Genomic DNA, 28,000 nt, shown 5'->3' on the forward strand with positions numbered 1-28,000 from the left:
TGCTAAATGGGTGGGTTAAAGTAAAGTTTTACCTGCTATTTTAGTAACGAAAGGCACCAAATGTTAGTTTTACAATAAAACTAGTACATTTTTGGTTTTATGTTATGGTCTTTTCCAACAAATATTATTAAACAAGTCTTGTCACGTAGGTTTGTGGAAAACGTGTTGTTTGGGGGAATAGGCCTGCAGCATTTTGTTTTCTTCTTCTTTCTTTTCTTTTTCTTCTTCTTTCTTTTCTTCTTCTTCTTCTTTCTTTTCTTCTTCTTCTTCTTTCTTTTCTTCTTCTTCTTCTTTCTTTTCTTCTTCTTCTTCTTCTTTCTCTTCTTCTTCTTCTTCTTCTTCTTCTAGCTTTTATTTTGAAAACTAGGATTAACATGCTTTTTTCCTTTTTTTTTTCTTCTTTGAGGACACACACTCATACACACTCATACACACACGCGCGCGCGCGCGAGGCGGAGTTAGACGAAGATCTACATCTGTGCCTCAGTTCAGTTCGGGGCTCTGCCGCGGCCTCGCTCGTTCTCGCCGTTTGGGGAATTGACTCGGCTCCCCCGCGGTGTCTTCGCCGTTGCCGAAGCTCGAAGAAGTTAAAAACGGGTTTTTGTAAATATGTAAGTGCTTCGGTCCGCCAACATCATTGTTTGCACGTTGGAGAAGGAAGATGGACTCCGCGAAGAAGTTGTGGCTCAGCGGTCTGCTCTGGTGGTCGCTCCTGGTGGAGCTGGCGTCGGGAGGTAACGATGCAACTTTTCCACTTTCTGTCAGTGAAAACAAACGAGCTTACAAACTTATTCGATGGTGCCCGCGATGGCAATTTGTTTCACGCTGTTACCGTGAGCTCGTGCTGGTTAACTTTGACCGGTTTCCCCCGGTGTTAGTGGCTCACTGGAAAAAAAAAAAAAAAAAGGCTACTTGAGATTTCCAGTTTATGACAAACGAAATAACCAAAACACGATCGCGTACCTCTTCACCGGCTGTTATTGCCCTCAGACCTGGGCCACAGCACTAGTTCTGTGTCATCAGGAGTGTGTCTCCCAAAAGCGGACTTAGTATCACTTTACGGAGGATTGTTCAGTGTTTTCTGTACGTGCGGTCGGGGGTGCCGAAGTGGCTCACGGGTCTTAAAATGTTCATCTCAGCGGATCACCCGGCAGGGTTAAATGAAATGTGAATGGGGACAGGCCAGTGGGTGTTTTGGCTGCGTTGTCACGATTCATTCCAGCAACAACAGAAACTCTATTTATTTATTTATTTATTTATTTATTTATTAGGCCTTTTAAAAATGCAGGATTTCGCGTAACTTTTTTTTTTCAAACCGATGAGGCACATAATCCCAGTATTTATCTTTTTGTGTGAGTGATTTGCATTAGGTGTGCACGGTGCCAACACACGGAAGATAGGCAGTGTACTGCAGGCACCCACAGTGCCCTCACCTTATCAGAAGGCAGCAGCAGAAATGGGACTGTGATGCCCAGTGCGCTGGAACAACTGTGACAATCTGACAGTGACAATGGCACACACAAGCAAATGTAAGGACATGTCATTGATGTGTTGAGGGATTATCATTATTATTATTATTGTTATTGTTGTTGTTGTTATTTTTAGTTCACAGCTTCAGATGTACATTATTTACATCCATATGGGCATTCATCAGCCTGTCTGGCCGATTTTGTTCCGGGCATGTGTCATCTATATTCAGTGTTCATCCAGTCTGTGCCCCTGGGGATCATCAGGAATTATTTCGCTGTGACTCACACCCACCATGCTACTCTATCCTTCATTGAATAGAGCCACAGTATAGGCATTTGCTTTACTTCAAAGCATTCCTGAATGTGTGTGTCCTCTGTATTCCCGTCGCATTGTGGAGGAAGCCTTTGCTAAAACATCCTGGTCCCAGGCTTTGATAATGCATCAGCAGCAGAGTGGCACGAAGGTCCGCAAAGAAACAAAAGAGACACTTCAGTCGAGTTGCATCTCTGATTTGTCGTCTAAACTGAGCACACAGGCAGTGACAGGCGCTGGTCTTGCCCCTCAAATTAACTATAAGTGGGTGTTCGCCAAAAGGTCACTCGCTTTGCTGCTGAGGGAGCGTTTTGTGAAATCTCACAAAAAAATGTCCCTGTTGCACAGAAAGCTCCCTTTGCAGACGCGTAGATTACAGAACAACCTTCAAACACCTCCCCTTTCTGCTTCTGAAAGAACAGGGCCAGGTGTACACGGGTATGTTTTATGTGTGGGTATGGCTTTCTGGCAGTCGTCCGCGCCCTCTCATTTACATACTCCCAAAATTTCTATGTTTTTCTGCAGCTGAAACAACCAAAATTTTCTTCCTACCACGAACCTACACTATTGCCCTCTTTCTACAGCTTTCCAGAAATCCATTTGCTTATAGGCAAGTTTTGGGGAAGACCCCTTTGTTTTGACCAAAAATTGACGTTCAGTCAAATGACGAAGGTCATTGTGACGACACCAAAATACAATTGAGCATGTAAAATGTAAATTTAAAGGAAAAACGTCATTGCTTTCCCCTTGGCTAGTTTTCGTAAACGCTTCCTCCCTCGTACGTACATAATGCAAGGCCGATGAATGAACATGACGTATAAATGAGAGAGGACAATAAACTCAGTCTGTCTTGGTCAGGGTCAGAATAACGATAAGTAATGTTGGATACTGTGTGTACAGTGGCCCTGAGGGTAAGAAAAAAAACACAACATTTCACAAAATGCGACATTTCACGAAACACATATCACACAATCGACAACATTTCACAAAAAAAGACAACATTTCACAAAACATGACAGTTCACAAAAATTATTGAAAAATAATCGATGATGAAAGTAATTGTTCTATAGGTAGAGGTTTTTCTGTTTTCCTATTTTTACTGGTATCCATGCAGTGCTTTGTTTAGTGATTTAAAAACAGAAATTGGCTTTGTATGAAACATTTACAGACAAAAACATTTAAAGTGGCCAGTCACTTGGTGAAAACCTGGGAGATGAGGGAGGAAAAACTTTAGACTTTTCTTTCATTTGGTATAAATTTTTATTTTCTTACATTTTACACTTAAATATATACTATTTGAAAGTATAAGAGCATATAATATTTTAACTAATGTGTTTCTTTTGGTTTTGTTTATGTGTTAGAAGCTGCATGTTATTTCTGATACATTAAGGTTCATTTTTATATATTTTTTGTCTCTCTACAATCAGCTCCTGTTGATTGATGACCTCAAGTTGATATGGTTGAAGGGCTAATTTACATGCTTTACTGGTTTAATTGTCTTAATTTATACTAAACAATCCATACAGATTGGATTTGATCAAGCAAAGGACCCATTAGTGCATTAACCCTTTTAGGAGTAAAAACAAAGCATTAATTCACATTAACTTCATCTAGCTTCACCAGTGAGTCACTGTGGTCCATTAGCAGGAAGCTGTTCTTGCCCCCGGGTTATAAACTCCAAATAAATCAAATGTAGAATGGACTTGTTTCCTCACAGACGCGAAGATGTTTGTTAACCTTTGAATATGCGTGGGACTCTGGAGCTCATTAAAAACTGAACTGGTGGTGCTTTGACATGGACGCTTAGATAAAAAGCTTCAGAACACGTTAGCCCAGATTACAGGGCGATGTGAAATGGCAGGGAGGTGAGGTAGAAGAAACAGCTGGGTCCATCCGCTACGCTCTTTCTGGAACATGAGGCCACAGACAATGTGGGGACGTCAGGGCCTTTCATGTTCAGGTTGAAGGTTCCTGTCAGGGCAGGCCAGGCCCGAACATGTCTGACTCCTTCCGAGCCACCTCCGCATCCCCTGCCTCGGTTTGGATACTGCTGTTGTGGCATTAAAGTCAAATACCTTTTAAATTCAGATATGTCATTACTATAGTTTCGGACAGTCCACGAACAACTTTCTCCTAAAGCTACAAATGAGCAGAGACATAAACCTGCAATTCTGTTGCAATGCACAAGCTGGGGTTTAGTTTCTGCCTTAAGGTGGTTATTATTCTATAGGTAGAGCTTTAAAGCTCATAATTATACTCTTGTCATACTTGATGCATTTCAATCATTGTGGTTGAACATATAAAGTAAACACAATTGGCCCACCAGGAAGGCTAAGCTAAGCAGATCCTAAGAATCTTACAAGCATTCTTTGAATCTGGTGAGGTATAATTTTTGCTCTGTGTATGTTTTTAAAGCTCTGTGCGTGTGTGTGTGTGTGTGTGTGTGTGTGTGTGTGTGTGTGTGTGTGGGTGTGTGTGTGCTTCCCACTTACACACTCTGCTCCACTTGTAAAGAACAACCAGGATGATAATTAGCCTGGCTTTTACATCTAAATGTCACATGTTGGCTATATTAAGACCACAATGCTTGACTTGACTTGCTCTGTGTTTGCTGTTGTCACTGCTACTGTACTATCTGTTCCACTTCTCTCTCATACTCAGCTCAGTTTGAATGATTATGGTGCACTGATTTAACAGCCTGCAAAAGACAGTTAACAACACATTCGACCATATACATTTTCCCTCTTGTTCCCTCCTTTTTTTTTTTTTTTTTTAATCTATCTCGCTCTAATGTCTCTTTCTACAGCTTCCTTCTATGGCGACGGCTTTGTACAGCTCAAGGCAACAGAGTCGTCCGACCATAACACGCTCCGCATTCGCTTCCGAACCTCCAGCACCAATGGCCTGCTGTTTCTCGCCGCCGGCCAGACCGACTACTTCCTATTAGAGCTCCATGCCGGTCGCCTGCAGGTAGGTACAACCACGGCCCCGGGACATGAGCATATGTGTTCAAGCATACATGAACACACACATGCACGCAAACATTCACATATTGTATAGGCACATTCACACAATAAATGCAGATGTATATGCTCGACCACATTCACGCTCAAATTAGACACATACAGACTGACCACCGTAAGCTATGGTTCCATCTCAGTTGACAGTGTCAGTCTCTCAGCACATTAACACAAGCAGACAAGCCTGCGTGGTGTGAGCTGAGTGCTAACTCCATACCAGTCACTTCTTGTCACAGTGGAAACTATGAGATAATGAGAGCAGTCAGATCTCTCTTTCTATTGTATTTGAATAAGTGAAATCATTTTTACCTAATCTCAGTGCAAGCAAATCTGCCTCCTTCCACCTCTGTCCAACAAATTTTTCTTGAATTATCAAACACTGTTGAACTAACAAGTGTACTGCTTGTACGCACATGCCTGCTAGTACTATAATCCCTGGATGATATATGTAATATAGGGCTACAATTACTGATTATTTTCATTAACTAATTAATTAGTTTATGAAATGTCAACAAATTTTGAGAAAAATGTACATCATGATTTCTCAGTGCCCATGGTGATGTCCTCAAATTGCTTGTTTTGTCCAACTAGTAGTAGGAGTGTACTGTTGCCACTACCGGCCACCTACATGCTCAAGGAGCATTGAACCAAATATGAAAAAACAACTCAGCAACACTAGCTGACTAACTGGAAGAATCTTTTTCTATTTCACCAACGCATTTTGGCAAAGGGCTTGCATCAGGGTGAGTTTCTTTTTTTGTCCAGCTAACAGTCCAAATCCCAAAGATATTCGATTTACAATGACATGAAACAATGAAAACCAGAAAATCGTCACGTTTCAGAAGCTACAACCAAGGGATGTTTGGCATTTTTGCTGGAAAAATGACTGAAACAACTGATGGATTATTAGAGTATTTGCAGATTAATTTTCCGATGATGGATTTGACTGACTCACTTCAGTCATGAGCAGTGCAACCATTAAAGCTTAGGTAGATGAAAAGCAAAATGCAATTAATTTTAAGAGGTTAAAATTAAAATCAGTTTTCTAGTTATTTACAAAGTTACTAAAATTAAAAATATATACAGATCAATCTTCTTGTTATTGTTTTTATATGGATAATTGAGGTTACCAGTAGTATTTAATAATGAGAAGCTCACAGTAAGAGTGTATCCCCCTATTTCTGAAGGCACTGGATTCCACAATAGAATTAGCTTAAATACTGCAAAATTAGAAACCGACTTTAATGTTAAATTCAGGTGAAACTGTGAACCGTGTTCACACTGCCACTGAATTTAGGCTGTAAATATAATTAAAAAATGAACATTACCTCCAGAGATTTACTTACCTTGGGAACACTTTAGAAATGTATAGGTTTGTGTCCCAAGTAGGAAGCACTATTTTTAGCCCACAACACAAGCCTTGCTTGGAGGATTTAAGGGTGAAAATACATTTGTCCCTTCAAGACTGCTTCTAAAGCATTCTGTAAGCAGCTCTTCCAAGCTTAATCAGGATACTGAATGGACAGATGTTCTGCAGAAAGCCTTTTTATATATGCCGACACATTTGTAAGAAACACAGGAAGTCCTGAGATATGCATTATAGCTTTTGTGCATCAAAGTTGAGAAATCGTTGTGACTAAGCTTCTATTCGTGTTAGATTTCTGCTTCCGGGAACAAATCATACTGACGACTGTGTTGGATTGTCATACTTCAGTGAGCACGAGGAGTGAAACGCTCGTCCCCATTCCTTAAACTGTCACAGGTCACCAAATAATTTTTTTGTTCACCCACACAAGTTTTCCTCAGGCTTGGAGTCTCATTCCATGTGAGTCAGACATGAGCGTCACTCCCTGGAAACCCATGCATGAATAGCAGGGACTCAGCAGCAAGCCTTGACAAGCATGTCATTTAAATGCAGATTTAATTTGAGATGGTGACATGATGCTCTGTGGACATAGCTGAAAGCAAAGAGATAATAGTCCTCTTCCTACTTTAAAAAAACAGTCAAAGCTCACTGTTATAACAACAGGTGACATCATTGAATATAAGCAGTGTAAATCCTGTGTTTCCCTTTCCTGGTGTCATGGTGTCTATTTAATTCATATACATTAAGTTGTAATGTCATAGGTTATATTGGCAAATATTTCATCTGATACAGTCAAAATATTTGAAGATTCTGCATTTTATTTTTTGCATTCGTAATGTCATCTATATTTTTTATGTTAAAATATTATTTTTAACAATATTGTCCTCATGATCATACTAAACAGTTATAACCTATACGTGCATGTTTAAACAAGATTTTACAGCCATGGTAGAGGCTCTTAGGCTGTAGTTGGGCACAGCAGTGATTTGAGCTAAATGCTAATGTCAGCATGCTAACATATTTACCGTGACAATGCTAACATGCTTATGTCTGGTAGTTACAATGTTTACATCCTAGCTTAGCATAACCTAATAATGGCGCTAGATGAAAAGTTAAGGGATTAGTTATTACAAGTCATCCTAAATCATCCTGTATGTCTACCAGATTTATTGGCAGTCCATCCAGTAACACCAAATGTCAACCCCAAGAGGATCTGATAACCAAGGTGTCTATCTGTTCATGGTGCAACGTGAAAATCAGCAGCTCAGATCAATGAAATCGGTAGGCTTCATCCTCTGGGCACCATGGACAGCTGTACCAAATTTAATGGCAATCCATGAGATTGTTGATGAACCATTTCACCAAAAATCAAACTCAAACAAACTCAGTAGGCTTTATCCTCTGGAGACCAAAGATAGCTGTACAACAATTTCATGGCAATCCATTGCCACCAACATGGTGTGGACCACAGTGGGTGAACCAACAAACCAACACTGCCACGTCCTTGAACCACACTTCTAGCATAGCTAAAAAGTAACCGCAATTATTTAATGTGGGCCATCACAAGAAAGATCTATTCTAAATGGATAAACCTTAACTTAAATTGAATTGCTGCTTAGATCAGTATGTGCATTTGCCTTTTATTCCTGTACTATAGCACATTTTGTAATTCAGTTGTTTTGTTTCTTCTCTTAGCTGAAACTGGACCTTGGATCTGGGGAGCAACTGTTGAAGTCAGAGCGAGGCACCCAGCTCAACGACCTGGCTTGGCACTCTGTGGAGGTCCGCCATTTGCAGCACAACATCACTCTCACTGTAGACAAGAACTCTCGCACGGCTGTAAAGATGCCGGGCTCCCATCATGATCTCAACATCTTGGATGGTCTCTATGTTGGAGGCTCAGCAGGCCTGGACAGACTCTATCTCCCCAGAGACCTGATTGGCTTCCGAGGATGCATGGACAAGGTGGTCTTCAATGAACATGATTTGCTGTCATCAATAAGGTCATATACTGGATTAAAGAATGTCCATGAAGTGTCTTTAGGCTGCAGTCCCCAATTCTTTGCCACAGAGGAGGACCCTATCAGCTTCTTCAGCTCCAGGGCTTACATTTCTCTTCCAACCTGGAATTCCCAACAGGAAGCAGTATTCGAGTGTGTTGTGCACACTTCAGCCAAAGAGGGAATTATGTTGTACAATTCGGCCAGAGAGGGGGACTTTGTGGCTGTAGAGATTCAGGAAGGTTTGCCAGTGGCCATTGTTGGGAAAGCTGGAGCCAAAACTGAGCTTCGTTCACTAACGTTCATCAATGACAGGAAATGGCATACTATCAAGTTGCATTTCAGTTCTAAAAGCCTTGAGCTAACTGTAGATGGAGAGATGGTGAAAAGCAGCATCAGCTCTCGTTCAAAGGGGCTTCAGCTTAAAGGTTATCTTTTTGTGGGAGGTATCGATGATAGCACCAGATCAGAAGTCAGAAAGGTGGGGCTTGTCTCTGTGTCTGGAAAGCGTGTCAGAGGAGGTTCCTTCAAAGGGTGTTTGAGGAACATTGAAGTCAATGGAGTGAAGATGGGTCTCTCCAGTGCTGTAGTCACCAAGGATATCTCAGTTGGTTGTGAGCCAGAGAAAGAACCAGAGCCTTCAACCACTGTGAGTCCAACAAGTGCTCCGGGATCCCTTTTTAAGTTGTTGACACCAACGCCGTCATTTCACATGTCCACCCTCGCAAGGGGCTTGGACAGAAGGTATGGCTTGGATTTTGTGCAGCTCAAAAACCTTGTGGTGCAGGAAGGTAGTAGAGCATCTCTTGAGGCCAAACACATCAAAGTTCTCTTGGACTTCAAGAAGCTTGGCATTCGACAGTCTCAGATTATGTTCCAAATTCGAGAGCAACCAATTCGGGGTCAGATAAGGCTTGATGTCGATCAAGATCAAGTGGAGAACACTTTCAGCATGTTGGACCTTTGGCATGGAAGAGTGATGTATATCCATGGAGGCTCCGAGGAACCAGATGACTTCTTCATGTTTTCAATTTATTCTAGCAGTAGAAAGCAAGTTCCTGATTATCTGAAGGGCAACAAGTTGTACCAGTACAATATTACTGTGACACCCACCAACGATGCACCTGAATTGAGTCTCCCTGAAGGAAATCTCTTTGTCCTTTTGGAGAACTCAAAGAAACGCCTCACCATGGATGTTCTGAAGGCCACAGACATTGACAGCAACTACAACGACCTTGTCTTCTCTGTGCTTGGGAACCTGAATGCTGATGCAGGATATTTGGAAGTTGAAAACCATCCTGGCAAAGCAGTGTCCTCATTCTCATATTTAGACTTGGAGGAACTGAGGGTATACTATGTTCACACAGGGGTTAGAAACTCAAGGATAGTTCTTAGAGTAAGCGATGGGGAAAAGGTCAGCAACACTGTGGTTCTAAGGGTCATGGCTGTAGCACTGGAGTATAAGATTGAGAACAACACAGGCCTTGTGATCATTCAAGGAGAAACAGCTATAATTGGTTCAAAGCAGCTGGCTGTGCAAACCAATGCTGTGAAACAAGTTGTAGATGTCCGGTATGATGTCATTGAACCCCCTCAGTATGGAGAACTCCAGAGGCTTCACTCAAGCGGTGAATGGAGGCCTACTGACTCATTTTCCCAAAGGCTTCTAGAAAAAGAGCGCCTGAGGTATATTAGCACTTTTCAAGACATCCAGACAACCAATGCCACTGATTACTTTAAGTGCAAAGTTAATGTGGCTGCAAGGGCAACCACTGAAATACTCTTTCCAATTACTGTGAAGTGGGTAAAATACCACTTGGGGAGGAATAGTATGATAAACTTGGATAAAGTTAGAAAAGTGACACTGGACTCGGAGCATCTTTTTGCCACAGCCGAAGGTGTGGCCCTCTTAGAGGATGAACTTTATTTTCGGGTTCTCACCACACCAAAGAAAGGGAAACTCTTTCTTGACACTTCAGTCTTGGGGAAGAACTCAACCTTTAGCCAAAGAGATGTAACAGATCTAAAAGTACATTACGAGCTAGTCGACAGGCCTTACAAAGATACAAGTGACAGGTTTAAATTTCAGCTGTTTTCCAAACATGCTCAGTCTCAAAACTATGATTTCCAGTTTTCCATTAAGGCTGATGTCAACAGTGTGTTTATGAGAAATGATGGACTCTCACTTATGGAGGGAGAAAGTAAACTTATCACGAAAGATGAGCTGTTTGCAGAGACTTTGAGTACAAAGGATATGTACTACACAGTCATAAGCAGCCCCAAACATGGAAAGCTAGCCCGTATTAGTCAGTCAAATTCCAATGCTAGCTATGACAACATCTTAACCTTTAGCAATCAGGATATATTGGAGGAACGGATAATGTACATTCATGATGACAGTGAAACAACCCAAGACGAGTTCACTTTCATAGCCTCCATCAGCCAAGGGTTCAAATCTTCCATTGCAGAGGATGAAATTGGCTCTAAAGAAGGAACGTTCAAAATATCCATTCACTTAGTGAATGACCAAAAGCCGGTACGTGTTATTGATAAAGTTTTCGATGTAGTAAGAGATGGACAGAGGTTACTCACTTCAGAGGATTTGCGTTATCATGATGCAGACTCTGATTATGATGATAGTCAGTTGATTTACACTCGACGTGGAATCCCGATGGGAGATCTAGTTCTGGTTAATGACACTACACATCGGCTGTTTCAGTTTCGACAGAATGATTTGGAAGAAAAGCGAGTGTTGTTCATTCACAAAGGTGTGAGCACTGGCAGGTTTGTGCTCTTTGTCTCAGATGGAAAACATTTTGTATCAAGCCTTTTAGACATCAGTGCACAAGACCCTTTCTTAAAGGTTGGAAACAACACTGGGTTACTGGTTCAGAAGGGCCAGTCAGTTACCTTTTCCACCAGTAATTTTAGTATCATTTCAAATCTGGACATCAGAAATGACCAAGAGGTAATTTTCAAGTTGGATGATGCTCCCAAGTATGGAGGCCTTTATTGCACTGAAACAAAGGTGCAGTCGTTCACAGAGTCTGACTTAAAGAATGGGCTGATCTCCTATCGGCACAATGACAGCAAACATCTGGCAGACTATTTCAACTTAACAGTGAAAGTCAAAGGTTTTCAACTTGCGGTGAGGATCAATGTGAAGGTTTACCTGGAAAGTCATCAGAGGCCACCCATCGTGCTGCATCACAACACCTTACTGGTAGAAGAGCGGAAACCAGGGAAGATCGACAAAACTAAACTCGAGGTGAGTTTTTCAAAAGAGTGTTTTTGTGTAAGAGAGGGCTTGAGAATTCCCAATCAACAATTTTAATCCAATTTTTATTTTGGTTCAAATAATAATATCTTTTTTATTGATATTGCAAGATAAACTTCGTGTATATTTGCAGTAGCATTACAGTTTCACCATTTTTCTGTCACTGAAATCTAAGTGAATGATGTTTTATAGTTCTTTATTTTTGACCCTGGGGGCCCTACTCTCTCCATTTTAACGTATATAAAATGATGTTAAGAAGAAGAATTATAATTATGATATTATGCACATAATAATAATATGCATACATGTGGATACTCAGCACAATGTTTCATTGGAAACATTTCAGGTTAAGGAGTTCCTATCCTGAAATGTGTATTGACTATAAAAACGTAATCAAACAACATGCATCCTTTTTATAGTTATGATAACAGAAGGAAAAAATGTTTGGCAGACAGTCTAGATTATAAAAGAACTATATCATCCTAAAATATTTTTCTTTATTGTCCTGGTTTTAAGGCTGCTGAAAATGTAAAAACTGAATGCTGACCAGTGTTTGTTTTTTCATTTTACAATGATGCCATGTTACATTTAGAGTAAAATGAAAACTAAACTTTGGTGACACATGGAACATTTCAGATTTAACCACTGACTATGTTTTCTGATTGTTGCAGGTCACTCACGAGGACAACCTGCCATCTGAGATTGTATTCACAGTCAAGGTAGCCCCCTCTCATGGCTTTCTCCGGCGTTTTGTCGAAGCGGACGAGCGCTACATCGGAAACAAACAATCCCCTGTCAAGACATTTAACCAAGAGGACATAAACAGTGGGAACATCCAGTACATGCAGGTGGAGCCCAACAAAGTCAATGACACCTTCACCCTCGATGCCACCAACGGGGTCACTGACGTCAGCGACATTAGGATGTCTGTTGACATCATCCCACGCCTCATCCCACTTCAGGTCTCAAATTTCACGCTGAACGAGGGCGCCTCTAAGGCACTGACCGAGGATGTGCTCAAAGTCACCAACCGACACTTTTCTGGATTCAACTTCCTATATAGTTTGTCTGAGCCCCCACAGCATGGTCACATTGAGCACTCTCGACACCCTGGTGTGTCCATAACCTCTTTCACCAGGAGGCAGGTGAGATATTCTTACAGACACTCCTATAGGCGCTTTGGAAAAATAGCAACAGTCTGGCAGTTGGATTGATAAATAAATAATTAGATTTAGTGTGGCAGTAATATTTTTAATAACTATAACTAACACTGAAGACACAGAGGATGTGTCTGTTTTTTACTTTTTTTTTGAGAGGGTGTTTTCTCAAATGGACACAAATTTACAGGTATTTTTACAATGTTTGAAACCTCAAATGCATTCTTAATTAAATTACTATATAGCAATAAATATTTAGAATCATTTGCTTGGACTGGACGATGGATGGATTGATGGATAAATAATTTGATTGATTATTATTATTGCAGTAGTTATTTTAAGGCCTGTAACTACCACCAAAGCCACAGAATTCATGTTCTCTGTATTTTATGTCCACTGCCATTAACACATTGCGTTTTTTCAATTCTTCACGCATGTTTGTGATGTTTCTAACCTAAAAATTGTCCTTAATTAAATTAGAACATTAAAGAGCATTACCCTTGCCTGACCCCCCCCCTCGTCCCCTTCATCTCACCTTACCCCAGCCAGAATCTCTTGACGTATGTCATTGTTAAGCCCCTAATTAACTTGTAACATTTTACAAAACAAGAATGTGTTTTTGTTTTTGTCCCTATGTTCTTTTCATGTCATGGACTAAGAGAGTGTAGTGACCTAAGTGTCACAAAATATCACATTGCGTTGCACTGCTGTATAAATAAATGTGAATAAATCTTTGCAGTCTTAGCTTCAGGTTCTCCCTAATAATTTCCATGATTTCTAACCAGGTGGAACATGAATTCATTTACTACGTCCATGACAGCAGCGAAACCTTAGCCGACAACTTCACTGTGGTGGCCAATGACTCAGGCCTGAGGAAGCAGAGTGCGGCCCAGACGGTGTACATCCAGGTTACAGCTGTCAACGATGAGCCTCCTGTTATTACAGCCAACAGGGTCCTCAGGGTGAGTCTGCACTGCTCTATATTTAAACTCTGGACGTTTTTTTTCACTAGCAGGTCTGGCACTGACAGTTTTCATGTGGGCAGTGTTGCAAGTTGCCATGGCTGGCTGGCCAGATGAGGGAGACTATGTTTGCTATGTGTAGGAGGGTCGGGGGGGGCTGGCAGTACCGACTATGCACTAACATATATTTTGGATTTGCCTGGGACGTCTATGGTGGTCAGGTGTTACATTTCAAACAAATTCTCATAGTATTAAAATGTATCACTGCTTTTTTGAGGGTCAGGTGCAAGCAATGCTGCCTCGTTGAATTGAAAGGGCATCTGCTATTTTGCAAAGTCTTGACTGGGAATGGTTTCTAAGGCTTCTTATGAATAGCAAAGAGTTTAAATCAAATGGAAGATGACCCCCAGGCATTACACAGACATAAGGTCCTGCTGCTGGCAGTGTGTTGCTTGAAGTTGATCCATTCCAGAGCATCAAAGTGTTGAGTGGCATGATGACATGGCCTGGAAATAGCAAACACCGTGACTAAATGGCCTCAGTTCATTTCTGTTTCCACCGCTTCACAGCTCTCTTCACTGTCTTCTTGCCCAAAAGAAGATGCATTTAATGACCTTTCTGTGAAAAAACACTTCTACCTTCATACTGTACATTTTAAATACGTTGCTTGTAAAGTGGACAAACGTTGTCATGTGTGTCCATGTGCTGAGCAGTGCTGACATGTCCTCAATCAGCTTTAGTGGCGAGAGTTGGGAGAGGTCCAGCTGGAAAGAGAGGCTGAGTTATTGTGCGTGTTCCTCTGCCCCAAATGCCTCAAATTCCTCTGGATTCCTGCAGACACAGAGAAGAGCGGCTTCTAAAATTCACGGGAAGCCAGCTGATCTAAAGTATTTTTAATCAGAAACACAGAGAATATTTTTTGAAGGGGAGATGTTCATGATTTTTGGTGACAGTCGCTGACAAACTGTTCTGCACGTAGTGATGACCCGTTGAATGCAAATGTGATCATTACTCATTATATCATGTCGTACTAGATGTTAGGTGGAAGGTTGGGATTTTAAAAGGGAACTGGATCCTCAGTTTCCACAAGGTGGCTCTCTTCCACTGCACATCATGTTTGGTCTCAAACTGTGGAAGACTTTGAGAGTTTCACAAATCTACTTACAATGACAGAGTTATGTATTTCCTCATAAAATACATTAGAAAGTAAGTTTTGAAACAGCTTTGATGTTTTCTGGTTCAATATTTTAGAAGGACTCCTCATATTTTTATTTATCAGTGTGCCATAAGGATTATTGTTACATGTTATATAAGCTTTGCGAATGCTGTATAAACCCTAAGAGCAACCCCACACTTAATATCGGTGCTGGAGGATTTCTGTCTTAAAAACACAAATTATTCATTTTTTGTCAAAAATGAATCAAAACAAAAAAATACAGACAAAAGACACAATATCCAGTTATTTCTACGTTTAAAAAGTCTTAACAGCCAAAAAACTAGCATAAAACTTGAGTGTCCTATCTATACTGCAGAATCTGCCAAAATTCAAAAAACTGAAACCAGTGAACTATTATCCAATTTAATTGTCTTGAGTTTATATTTGTGGCAGTATCGACTGATATACATTTGACCTGTTTCTGTTTTGCAAAGTCTGCGCCAGAAATCTAGAAGTCAATGACGTGACTGTCAGGTTTTGAAGTGGGACTAAAATTCATTGAGCTGTCACATAGAGCTGTGTGAAGTCTCCTGAAGTCGAATTCTCAGTTGTTTGTCCTGAGTATTTATATTTCATGACCGTCTGACAACAGGAGAGAGAATTTTTTATTTTGTGCAGGTGAGATAAAAACCACAAGCTTATTAAAACACCGCAAACCAGTAAACATCAAAACGGTTGAGGTTTGGCAGCCGAGACTCCCAGGAATTCATTAAAGTGGATCGAAGATATAAGTGTGGTGCAGTTTGTTTTGTTTATACTTGACTGTCGTCTCCATCACTAAAGCTACAGTCTGATGAGCAACCTGTGATTTTGATGGATCGTTTTTTTTTTTGTTTTTTTTGTTTTTGTTTTTTTGCAAATTGACCTCATGTGTCTTTTCTTGGAATTTGGGTGGTCACCCTGATGCTGTTTGTCAGACTGATCCTGCTGTGACTTCCAGTTAGAAGGGAGATTATTGGAAGTGTAGTCATATCCCACTGGAGGAACACGCGCTCACAGGGGTGGCAAGTGTTCTCATATGGGGAGAGATGCTGTGAGACCAATGTAATGTGGTTTACTGGTGCCAATTGAAAAATTGCCCCATGCCTCTGTTCCAGTAAGTAACACCTAGAAGCCGGTGAGAGAGCATCTCACTGCCAGTTAGTAAAATGTCATTTTAGGTGATTTTAGGCACTCCCCTGTCACCCAGTATTTTGTAGCTTTCAAAGGTAAAAACCCACCCTCAGCTATTCTTATGATGTTTTTGGAAGGCTACACATTCCTGCAGCAAGTGTTTGTTCGTTGTTGTACCCACTTCCCTTTACCTTGCAGAGTGCAGTTCTGCAGTATGTGATCTGATACATTTCTCACATTAGCCAAATTTGAGAAAGCAGCAGTGAGAAGTTGCAAGTAAAAATACCTGCTAGTTAACCAGTGTGTGTACACTGGAGGTGTGGCTGTGATCACACCCTTTGTGTGAAATGCTACATATTTTGTGACGGCATTGCACTGCAGTATGGACCCACTGAAAACTGTTATAACGGGAAATTTGCACTCATTTGAGTGAAAAGTTGAGGAAAGTAATCTGTAAAGTAAATATGAAAAACACTGGTGGATTTTGTGACCAAACCTAACAATAACATTTACTGTGACCTTAAACCTGTTATAATCAAAATTTTTATTTTCCAAAAAATGGGTCAAATCACTACTATGTAATGGGAAGTTGTCCTTAGTCCATAGTTACAAACTTTGCTGTTTTGCTTCACGCTTTCAGCTCTAGTCAGTATCATCTCCAGCTGCAGCGGTTTGCTGCATTCGGTGAAAAAGTTCACTGTTCGCCAGCACAGTCAGACAGACAAAGATAGCAACTAACTTGTGAACATGGTGGAGCGTTCAGCATTTTAAGTGGGAAAAAAAAAAAATATTCAGGTGTAACCACTAATATAAATTTTGTTTAACTCTGAAAAAAGTTTTAAAAAATGTCATGGCTTGATGGTAGGTTTTTGCTAATATGACTAAAGCCCCATTCAGATAGTTTTAATATTAAAGCTGGAGGGTAGAGAATAAAATGTTCACTGTGCTCCTCTGTAATTTGACTCATCACTCTGTAAAGAATTTCAAAGGCTGCAAATTACAGGATGCGGTCTGTAATAGACATAAACACTCAGCAGGATTAGCTAAAAGAGAACACCAGTACCTACCTGTATCGGACATTACAACAGCCCGTTTGATGAGCTCTTGCGCTCCTGATGGATTTTTGTTTTCCATTGTCATATTGTTTCTCAGAAAAAGAATATCCTTTGTTGTCAAGTGTCTGAATGGCCAGTAGTTTTGTGTCCTGTGTGTCGATGAGTTTCTCTGCCCATTCCTGTTAACTTAAGTCTTTTAAAGTTAAATGGAAGCAGGACCTTAACTGTGTCTCAACAACACTCTGCACTACATCCAACTGTGTTTACTGCCTGCGTGGCTATATTAAGTCCTCATATGTCCGTAACTTGTTCATGATGCTTTTGAACGTGATTTAAGTGATGCTCAGAGTGACATAGGTTGTTATTGTCCTACCATCTTTAGGTGCCTCAGTTTTAGAGATTATTTTTATAGCAGTTCTGCTTCACTGGAATATGAACAGTGGAAAGTGACCTGGAGAGAAGAAAGAGAGAGAAAAACATTCGAAATAGCCTTTCAGCTGAACTCACATCCACAGCATCCTGGGTCCATTGTATGTGGTGATGAATTACAAGGACACATCAGCTGTTTCCGTTGGTCTTTTCTGTCTCATTTCCTCTTTCGCTTCAATTTTATTTGATGTTTTTATTTTTTCCATAAATAAGCTTCAATTTCGCAAGTCTTTTTTGTCCCGTTGTACAACACAATATAACAGTTTTTCACGCAGTCCCTCAGAATAAAAGTCAGACTTGCATTTGGCTGTCAGATACGATTAGCAACTTCATCTTGAGCCAGGTCAAACAAAAAAACACCTCCGTTCCCATGTGCGGGGAGGTCTATATTTTCAAGTAGATTACAGATGACACCGGTTGCCCTTGTCCATCTTTTGTCCAGGTCTGGGTGTCCTCAGTGACAGAGATCAGGCCGGAGGATCTGAGGGCGCAGGACCACGACACAGCCCCAGAGGAGCTCCACTTCATGGTGACGCCACCGAGCAACGGACACCTGGCCCTGAAGAGTTCCCCCATGAAGGCGGTGCTCAACTTCACCCAGGCTCATATAGACCAAGGACAGCTTTTGTTTGTGCACAAAGGTAAAGTGTGTTTCCTGTGAACTACTGATAGTATTGGACACTGCACAACGCTGGAGAAGGTAGGAGAGACTTTTTTTAATAATCTAATGTAAGAGTTTAATTTGATTTGAGGTTTTTGATTTTTATTTTGCGTATGCACAAACTGCACGAAAACATACGACAGGAGTGAAACAGGCGGTACAGGAGAAGTCAGGAAGCCATAGACTTGTGCAGTGGACCTCCTCCTAACCTACGAACTAAAAAAACCATGAAGACTATTTGTAAAATAAAAAGTGTTTAGTGTACACAGACTAGATAAACTGGAAAACAGCAATGTCGCTCCTCTAATATCTGCATTTTTAAACATTCCTCTGTTTCTGTAGAGATGGATATTGAAGAAGAAAAGACTATAGCAGTATAAGTGGGGCCTGGCTTTAATTCAGTGCTTTTCATCATTTATCAACTTTCACTAGATTTGTATTTTGATAACATGGTTGCATCATGTTGTCATTCCGTTTTCCCAATGTTCAAATGTACAGTTCTAATGCAATTATTAACAGAGGAACACTGTCCACTGTCTTAAGCAGCAACCACACTGTAATATATATATATAGTGATATTGAAAGAGGGTTCGGATCAAATTGCCCATTCCTAAATATAACCTGTAATTAATTGCTCCAAGTGTGATCAGCGTTTATTCTCCTGCATGGTTTGGATTTATTAAAGTAATGCCAAATGTAATTCAGCTGTGTTTTTTCATAGAAGATAACTTGTTGTTCCTGTTGGATCCACTAGAAGTCGCTGTCGACAGTTCCCACTGTTTGATTTGCCCTCTGCTCATGTCGAAAACCAGCAGCAGCAGCAGAAACAATGGGGAACCTAAGAGAGACTGAACTGAAAGACAGATTGGAGATGACAATACTGTATAAACTTTATAGTCTAAAATGGTGAATAAGATCTGTCAGCATTTGATAGTGTCAGTCTCAGATCAGATTTCTGCTGACTCTTCTGATTTGTATCTACTTTTTTCCTTGTCCGCACTTGTACCACCAGGGAAGGTTGTAATAATAGTGTGCAAGGTACTCACCCCACCCGACATGTTGAAGAATGTCTCTTTCATTTTTACACACAGACAAAGACACACATATACAATAGTATAGACAATTGATTTGGATTGAGTAGTCCCCTATTGACTCAGAATAAGAATTTTTAGCTTGCATTGCAGTTTTTCTTGAGACCAGCATCAGGAGTGCTGATCAGTTACTTTTTTTTCCTTGAATTTCGCAGAAACAAGAACCATCATATTTGTAAATTTGCTCTAGCCAAGAACAAAGAGAAAACATGTACCCACAAAACTAAGATGCAGTTGTTCTTTTATTCAAATGCAGTGGACAGAATCTAACAACTAGCACTCAGGGGACTTCTTGACAGTTGGATGTTTTTAAATTTCATTTTTTGTTTCATGTCATTACCAGGTGCCATGTCTGGAGGATTTAACTTCCAAGTCAACGATGGTGTGAACTTCACCCCCAGGCAGATCTTCAGCATCACTGCCAGAGCATTAGTTCTCAGTTTAGAGAAAAATGGTCAACTCAAGGTGTTTCCAGGTAAATCCTAGCCTCAAAGTAAAGGCCTATCATCAAAAGATGATCCTGGGGTCATATTATATTTTTATTATTGTCAGCAAGTTTCATGAAAAAGCCAAAAGCAACAATTTGCTTGCCCAGTTGTCTAATGTGTGAGTGACACTCCACTCCAAGAGACAAAACTTTAAAAATTCGTGAAAAAAATTATTTGGTTAAATTTTCAAAAAGGTTGAAGTCATTTCCTAAAGCACCTGAGTACTGTACTTGTTGACAAACGCTACTCAAACTGGAGTAAGTAGTGCATTTGTTGAGGCCAATCTTCAGTTGCGGATTAATACACGTTTTGTTCTCTAGTGAGCGTTCTGTTTTTGGCAGCAGGATGGTGTATGTGGGATCGAATCAAAATAAACTTCAGTGCCCATGTTCATTGTGATGAAGAAACATGTCACCCAATGCAACAGTGTGACACATTTACAGTATGTGTTTTTAGTCGATTTCAGACAACAATGAGGCTCTGTGGCTTTATATCAGGCTAGTTGGCAAGTTGGTTACACAGACAATACTTGTTGGCAGAATCAATTCATTATTGGTTCTGGTCTTTTCATGGAATATGTCAACAATGAGAAAAATGTAAAATATCACCAGACTTGTCTTTTAATATGTCCTCCAAATCAGCATCAAGATTTTCCCATATGTATGAACCAAATCTGATCACAATCCAAAACTTCCACCTGTGCTTGGCATCATCTTTTTAGCTGAGTTTTTGGCTGGACTGTAAAAGCGAGGCCGGCCTTACAAAGGCGAATGTGCCTGAATGACAGAGTGATGAAGTTACTCCATTGTTTCGGCCGGCCGAGTATTGGAGTTTTCCGATTGGTAGTTACTCTTTCAATATGAGTTGGCACTAACGGTTTCTATTATGTCATCGGGTGGCATTTACACGCAGCGTTGCTAACTAGCACCTTTGTCGCGAGATTTACCAACTTTTCAAACCCGCTTAGTAACTTTTCTTCACAAAAGTAGCTGACATAGACTTGAATGAGCTTCTAACTTTCTCTCTGATTGATCACTTTACAAGTAAATATAGCCAAAATCAAAGCACAGCTGTTTTCTTTAATTTACGTGTATGGTGATGTTTGTCAGACGACGTCACGGTTATAAAATCACGATTTTAGCAGTGCAGAGCAGCAGCTTGGAAATGGCTTGGAAGTGACTGCTGGTTAACATGGTCTTAATGGGTTGTGTTTCAGTCACTGTTTCATACTTGTTCCATTGTCGTACAACAAAAACAGAAAAATATGTAAATGTGAACAGCAACAGGACTTTACCCACTCATTTGCTGTATTTTCTAGGATTTAACCCGCTCGTATGTTCTCCCTGACTGCTGTCTCTGCCCTGGTTAAATAATCAAGCACTTTTCCAACAGCCAAGTCATTACATTACCCGAATACCAGACTGGTGAGGTTTTGATATATAGTATGCTACTTTTAACACTCAGGAGCTAAAAATAGGCTGACTGTCGTCTGTGTCTGCAAACACATTTGAGATCTTTTCTGAGATTTCCAGTGGTCTAGTTTGCAAGTTAGGAGAGAAGGAAATTGCAAGAGCAGCAAACTGCCAACTGGCACGCTCTGCTGAACTTCCCAGCCACAGGGTGAGTGTGTACTTGAAAAGCTGTGCCACTGCTTGTCTGAGGCAGCCCTGTTTGTGCTTTGTGCCAGGCGGGGCAGGGAGAGGGGGGCGGGATGGGAGCTTTAACTGACAATGAAGGGTTTTGATGGGGTGAGGGGTGACACGAAACACAGTGAAGGGGAGATTAATGTTTTTCCTCTTCCTTGCAAAATCCTCAAATATCTGGGTGCTTTCTGTAAAACTGTGCAAAGACTCTTCACTAAAATGGTTCCATATACCTCATTAAGAAAACCAGTGTTCTGACAGCAAGTCATGGTGGTGTTGCCTGCAAGTATCACCAAAATGATAGTTAGTATGAGGAAATTTAATGATAATTCTTTCAAGTTCTTCTTAAGTACACAAATCTGTTTATTTAACGCAGTGTATCGTTACTGTTACATGGCCATATTGGCAATATAAGGACAGCGTTATCCTAGGAAAATAACTAGCTCCGACCATGCATTGTCCACTCACCTGGGAAGGCAAAAGTGTTTATAGTTTTTCCCAATGGCCACACTTGAAGATGGAGTGAAAAGACAGCCATCATGGAAAGCTATAGAGAAAAGTTCAAACCCAGCCAACTTTCTCACCAATCAAATTGCATCTCTGATGGTCTGAAATAGTGGTGCGTGTATTCCATGTTGCTGTATTCTCCCAAATCCTTTTCAACATTATCATTTTATAAAATGTTGTGTTATCCAATAGACCTAAAAAACATGAACCTCCGACAGTGAAGATTTGTAATGTGGTGTTTGTGCAGTGATAAGCTTGTTTCACATAATGTTCGTCTTGTATCAATCTTAATTCCCAAAGTGGCACGCATTTTTCTCATCTTTCGGGCGCAGATTAATGAGCACAGGAGCTGTGGAAAAATATTCTGGTTGTGTTACGTATTTTGATTATATACGTCTGAGCAGTCTACGTGTCTGTGTACTGCCATCAGCAACAGCTGCACAAATATCTGTCAATAAAGAAAACCCCATCTCCTACAGACCTAGTGCATGATAGGTTTCCATTGTAAAAAGACAAGAAAGCCTGTCTTTCCCTCTTCCTCGAGGAGGGAAATTTCCCATGAGAGGCTGACAAGGAGTGCTCACGAAAAGAGATGAATGAATCATTTATCAGCGGTCTGTGTTTTTTAGTATTCTCACAATGTTCACGGTGGCAGAAGGGCTGTGGAAATCTATGTAATTCATCCTACAAAGAAAAGAAGCTCTCAGTAGTGAGACTCTTGTCATAACACAGAGAAGATGTTTCTCCTTATGTTTTTCCCAAGTGGAAGATTTCTGCAGCTGCAAAGAGCTGATCCACTTTTAATTTCTTTTGTAGTTTTTATGTAACACCCCGCACTGCAGTTGGACAGTGCTGTAAAAAGTCTGTGATGTCTGCAGTGCAGTTTTAATTTGACACATCAAAGGACTCTCATCAGTCTATTCCTGACCTTGCTTTGCATAATTTGGAGTCAAAAACACATGAAACGCCTCCAGAGGGAAAAACTTGCAACATTTGATGCAGTCACACAAGAGTTTTAACAGAGTGGTCATAGCTTAACTGAATGCCAGACAAGAAAAACTGTTTTTCTTGACAGATACAGTTTCATGATCAATAATCCAAGACACTTCATCAGTAGTTTTCTTAATTCGATTTCACGTCTTTCCTCCAGGCTCTTTTGCACTAATCACAAATGAAGAGTTACAAGCGGTGACCAATGACATCAGCAACACCTCCAATCGCATCATTACATATAGTGTGATTCGGCATCCTAAACTGGGGCGACTGGTGACAAGACAGCCTGATAATTCAACAGTAGACATCTCCACTTTCACACAAGATATGGTGAGTGAAGAGCTGAAGGTATCAACACTTTTCTCTCAGTATATTTCAGAATAAAATACAAGGGATGTGAACCAGAGGAAGATTAAACATCAGGGTTCCTTCATTCATGTGGAAAGTTGCCAGATTTTCACGGTATGAATAATAGATACTCTGCATCCTCATTCAGGAAATTGACTTTGTGCTTCTTGAGATGAGTGGAACATGTAAGGCTTTTATGTAATCAGTTATTTCTGATGGATTATTATCAGAAACAATTTAAAGCTGTGACGCTTTTTGTACTATATTTACTGCTGAACAAAGCAGATTAAAATGAATGATGAAATCTTATACATACTGTAGTAATGTCTTTCAGAATAGTGAAGAATTATTGAGGCCACTGAGCTGTAAACCATTAGTTCACTTTAGGAATGGCTGATATTTTGGATCATGGCTTTCCTGAGGATTTGTGGTGTTTCTGTACCTTAGGTGGACAGGAAAGAGGTTATGTACATTCAAACCCCCAAAGAATCAGTGGGCTGGGAAGCTATGGACTCCATGACCTTCTCTGTGGTATCACCACCTGCTTCTCTGGACAGCCAGACCTTCAAAATATACATTTCCTATGAGAATACTGGACCTGACCACAACACAGTCCTGCTTGCAAACACAGGTATGAACAAGAGTCTACAGCCATGCTAGCGGTTCTTTAAGGCTGTACTTGTTAAAATGTTAACATCAGTAAGCTAACATGCTAACAATATCAATACTAGAGACTTTGGTTGCCATCCCTAGAGCCACACTACTAGCATGGCTAAAATACACAGACTATGTTGATGTATTACTGAAAAATGATTAACAAGATTTTCTTTGGTGATTTACTTGATGTTTGCTTGGGGATAGGTGCCGAGGTAACAGAAGGGGAGAGTGTCATCATTGATGAATTCAAGCTTGATGCCACTAACCTGATGTCCAAGCTGCCAATGCCTCAGAGGAGCTCCCATGAGGTCTGGTTTCAGGTAACATCTCTGCCTCAGCACGGTGTCATCGTGGTGGGTGAGAGAAACCTCACCAAAGAGAAACCTAATTTCTCCCAGTTCATAGTCAACAAATATGGTATCACCTACAAGCACGACAACTCAGAGACAACTCATGATTCTTTCGTCTTCAGTGCATGGCTAAATCCTAAGGGCAAAACAGCGCAGCGCCCTCAAGATGACATTGATGTTGTTGTGGAGTGTTTTAATATTACAATATCACCTGTGAACGATCAGCCACCTTTGTTAAAAACCAAAGCTCCGAGTCTGAGTGTGGTACAAGGAGATACTGTAGCTCTTGGACCTGAGAATCTCAGAGTTGAAGACTTAGACAATCCTCCCGATGATATTAAGTTCTCTTTGATTAGCAAGCCAAACAACGGTTACCTAGCTCTTGAAGGAAGTTTGAATGAGTCGATAGTGACCTTCACCCAAGCCCAAATCAATAATGGAAGCGTGTATTTCATCCATGATGGAAGCTCTGTCTCGGGGGTGTTCTACTTCAGTGTCACGGATGGTCATCATAAACCAATATATAAACTCTTTAACCTTGAAGTGACAGAAATCACCATTTCTATGGTCAACTACACTGATTTGTCACTGGAGCAAGGCAAGACTTCAGTATCACTGACGCAAGATAACCTTGCTGCTGTTACCAATGGGAAAAACATCACCATTCACTACCAGATTACAAGGCCTCCATACTTTGGCAAACTTGTGAAGGACAACCAAGAGGTTACACAGTTTGAACAGGAACATCTACAGGCTGGGAGGTTGTTCTACCATATGATCTCCCTTTCCTCTGCAGAAGACAGCTTTGAGTTCACTGCCTTCACTTCGGAAGCAAATCTGACTGGCCGAGTGCTTAACATAACTGTCAGACCTTTGATCCAATATGGCAAAGGTTTGAGAATGCCAAATGGGATTGCTGTCAAACTCAGCACTAGTTTTCTTAATGCAACTGAACTGGCTAAAATTAGTAATAGTGACCCTGTATTTGAAATGATCTCCCATCCTAAGTATGGGAAGGTGGTTCGGACAGAACCTAAAATGTCCAGGAAAGCTGTACAAGCTGAGTCCTTCACCTTTCAGGAGGTGATGCAGGAAAAAATAGCCTTGGAGCTGAATGCCAACATGACTGGAGTTCAAGAGCTAAATGATACACTGGTGTTTTTACTAAAAGCTGATAACATCCAACCTGCTAAAGGAGAGTTCCACTTTACAGTTGTGCCATATGATCCAGCACTTTTTCCAACCACAAAGAGTCCTGTCCAAACTATATCAACTGTTCCTCAAACACCAATCCAGACTTACAGAAATGGAACTGCTTTGCCAGTCCTGTCTACAGCTTTCCTCTCCACTCAGCAACCAAGTAAAAGCCAGCAAAAGTTCAAGGGACGCAACCGCTGGGGAAACTCCAACAGAACCAGCATTTTCAGTACAACTCTTGGTAAACCAACACATGGAATGGAGGATTTCCCCTTTAGGAACACACCAGTTCGTGTAGAATCCTACCCTCAAAAAACCTCCAATCCGCTCCTGGTGATCTTACCATTGCTGGCCCTGCTGTTGCTTGTAATCATCTTTGTAGTCCTGGTTGTCTTTCTCCGACATCACAGGGAAAGGAAGCAGAGCACGGCTGAGCCAAAGGAGCCACCTTCCACTGGTCTACCAAGCAGTGAGTCATATCAAGGTCAAACCCAGAGGAGCACAACAGTTCCCACAGTGACTGTAACTCCATTAAACCCTGCCTGCCCAGGAAGCCCTGTTCTTGATCGATTAATGATGTCAAATCACGGCTCAGGTTATAACACCATCGATTCAAACATGCTCATAAGTTCTTGGAGCAATGGTTCACTTGCAGCATCTTCCCAAATTATTAGAACCGCCACTCCCACTCTTCAGAAGAATCAGTACTGGGTATGATCTTCCACAAACCAACTTGTAGCTATGTGTGTAACACTGTTATAGGTTTTTAAAACAAATTAAAATGTGGATGTGTACTTAAATGATGCTGTAATTAATTATTACCTGTTGCAGGTTAAAGCTTAAAGCTGCATTAATCAATATTTTTTTCTGTTAATACTGAATAAAATTACAGTGTCATGTGTAAGGTTTCACTCACAGTGCCAAACTCAGAATTATCACCGAACTCGAGGTTCAAGAAAGTTAACAACTAGCTAAGGAAGAAAGACAAACTTTTAACAAGCTAAAGACCAAGTTTTTTGTCAAGAGTTGGTGGAGGCCAAACCAGAGCTAAAGGTCACCATACAGCCAGAAACAAAGCTCCAAAGAGGTAATTATGTTGTTCTTTCTCTGCTGGATGTGTAATTAGGCAATTGTTTGCTAACAATTTAAATAACAACTTTATAAGGCCATAATAGTGTACATCAAGACTTTGTGTCTGTTAGCTTGTTTTTGAGTTCTTCTGCCCCCGGTGACCAAAAATTGATTTGTGCAGCTTTAAGGATAAATAAAGAAGAAAACCACTATGGCCAAAGTCCTTTACAATACATCAACCAGAGTTAAGACAGCTTTGAATTCTCTTTGAGTAGCCCAATGCATTTAAACACTGGTTAACACACCAACACCAACCACTGCTATATATTCAGCTGGCGGCACAGACTTTGGTCACTTGAGCATTTACAAAGCAGTCATCATTGTGGTAAATTATAACCTGTTTGGTGCCTGATTTAATCACTCACGTTGTTGTCTGATCCTCATGCACGTTGAAGTCTCTCCCATTGTGGATCATGGTCATCAGAGCGGGATCTGATGCTAACAGCTTCAAACTGTGAATTACAAAGACTGACATTGGTACAAAGATGTATTGTCTAAGCATTTTAATTGATTGTGCAGATTTTATATTGTTGTCATGTATTGTGTATATTATAGTATAGCAACTTTTTGTAAACTCAGGTATTTTGTTAACAGTCATTTACTTCATGTTACCTTTTAATGCGGGTTGCATGTAGTTGTCAGCAACAGGTCTTTGTTTAACACTATTAGGCCGGAATATTATAAAATTGACAGTTTTGTCACAAATGCTTCTCACCATGGCTGTATATTGAAAAGGGACATTGAAATGGTTTTGTAACACTATTTAAACAGTTTTTTCTTTGTAGTCCTGGCCAAATCACACTGGGTAAACTATTTTTTTTTTCTTATTTTACTATGCACAGTATTTTTATATTCTCTATAAGCATGAATGGAAAAATCAAGGCACTGATTAAAGATTACACAAATCTACACTGTATTCTACCAGCCTTCACCTCAGTGATTAAAATTCAAACCGCAGGTTCATTCTGTGATCTATTAACAGGTTCTTCTACAGTTTAATAGATAGTGGGTTCACCTACTTTTAGGGAGATTGAGCTGCTAACTCTTAAAACAATCTCGTTTGACTGGGGCTGGGAATCACTTTCCAAGGTGAGGCATGAATTATCTTTCAGAACAAGTTGTCAGTCTCTTGCTTATTTGAGTAGCAATTTCTAACACAAGGAGTCCATCTTTAAAAATACTGACAAGTTTTTCCTAGACAAATTAGAAAAACACTGAGAATTTCTTTGGCTGAAATGAGTGCTGGCATTTATATGAATTATTTAACACTGAAAAGCCTGTTTAATTTGTGTCCTTAGATTCTTCATATTATCTACTGTAGGCCTTGGTTGTTTTACACTGTAATGATGTTTCTACTGTAAATGAAATTCTGACAGGAGAGATAAGAAATTGCTGTCACAGAAAACCGCAGTAAAGTTATGTCATGGAATCATTTTGTACTGAAGAGAAGTGTCTATCCAGTGTATCCCAGTCTCATATGAATGATGTAACCTTCTATGTAACAGAAGTGTCATATTTATTTATATCATATTTTTAATAAACAATTAGAAAATGTTT

At 40.4% G+C, this 28,000-nt stretch overlaps 1 protein-coding gene across 4 annotated transcripts; it reads left to right on the forward strand.

Annotated features, from left to right (window-relative positions):
* Nucleotides 1-426: 426 nt before the first annotated feature.
* cspg4ba (chondroitin sulfate proteoglycan 4ba) lies at nucleotides 427-27,997 on the forward strand. Of its 4 annotated transcripts, none has more exons than XR_005709471.1 (11): nucleotides 427-734; nucleotides 4,589-4,752; nucleotides 7,864-11,436; nucleotides 12,117-12,590; nucleotides 13,388-13,564; nucleotides 17,820-18,018; nucleotides 19,473-19,604; nucleotides 22,918-23,090; nucleotides 23,556-23,739; nucleotides 23,970-26,399; nucleotides 26,839-27,997. XR_005709471.1 is itself a non-coding variant. In XM_040154242.1 (11 exons), exons 2-11 carry the CDS (start codon nucleotides 1,511-1,513, stop codon nucleotides 26,027-26,029), a joined length of 7,155 nt encoding a protein of 2,384 aa, XP_040010176.1. In that variant the 5' UTR covers nucleotides 427-734; nucleotides 1,358-1,510; the 3' UTR covers nucleotides 26,030-27,997. The 4 variants fall into 4 exon arrangements, 3 of the variants coding, with proteins under 3 accessions (XP_040010176.1, XP_040010178.1, XP_040010175.1); XM_040154242.1 differs by adding an exon at nucleotides 1,358-1,529 and having other exon boundaries at nucleotides 23,970-27,997; XM_040154244.1 differs by adding an exon at nucleotides 1,371-1,529 and having other exon boundaries at nucleotides 23,970-27,997.
* The last annotated feature ends 3 nt before the right edge of the window (nucleotides 27,998-28,000 follow it).

Source organism: Xiphias gladius, chromosome 19, assembly GCF_016859285.1.
Source record: "Xiphias gladius isolate SHS-SW01 ecotype Sanya breed wild chromosome 19, ASM1685928v1, whole genome shotgun sequence".
Lineage (NCBI taxonomy): Eukaryota > Metazoa > Chordata > Actinopteri > Istiophoriformes > Xiphiidae > Xiphias > Xiphias gladius.

Coding starts and splice junctions, on each gene's coding strand:
- cspg4ba (XM_040154241.1), top strand. CDS start 662: ATGGACTCCGCGAAGAAGTTGTGGCTCAGCGGTCTGCTCTGGTGGTCG. Junction 4,753..7,863: donor TCCATGCCGGTCGCCTGCAG/GTAGGTACAACC, acceptor TTCTTCTCTTAG/CTGAAACTGGACCTTGGATC. Junction 12,591..13,387: donor CCTCTTTCACCAGGAGGCAG/GTGAGATATTCT, acceptor ATTTCTAACCAG/GTGGAACATGAATTCATTTA.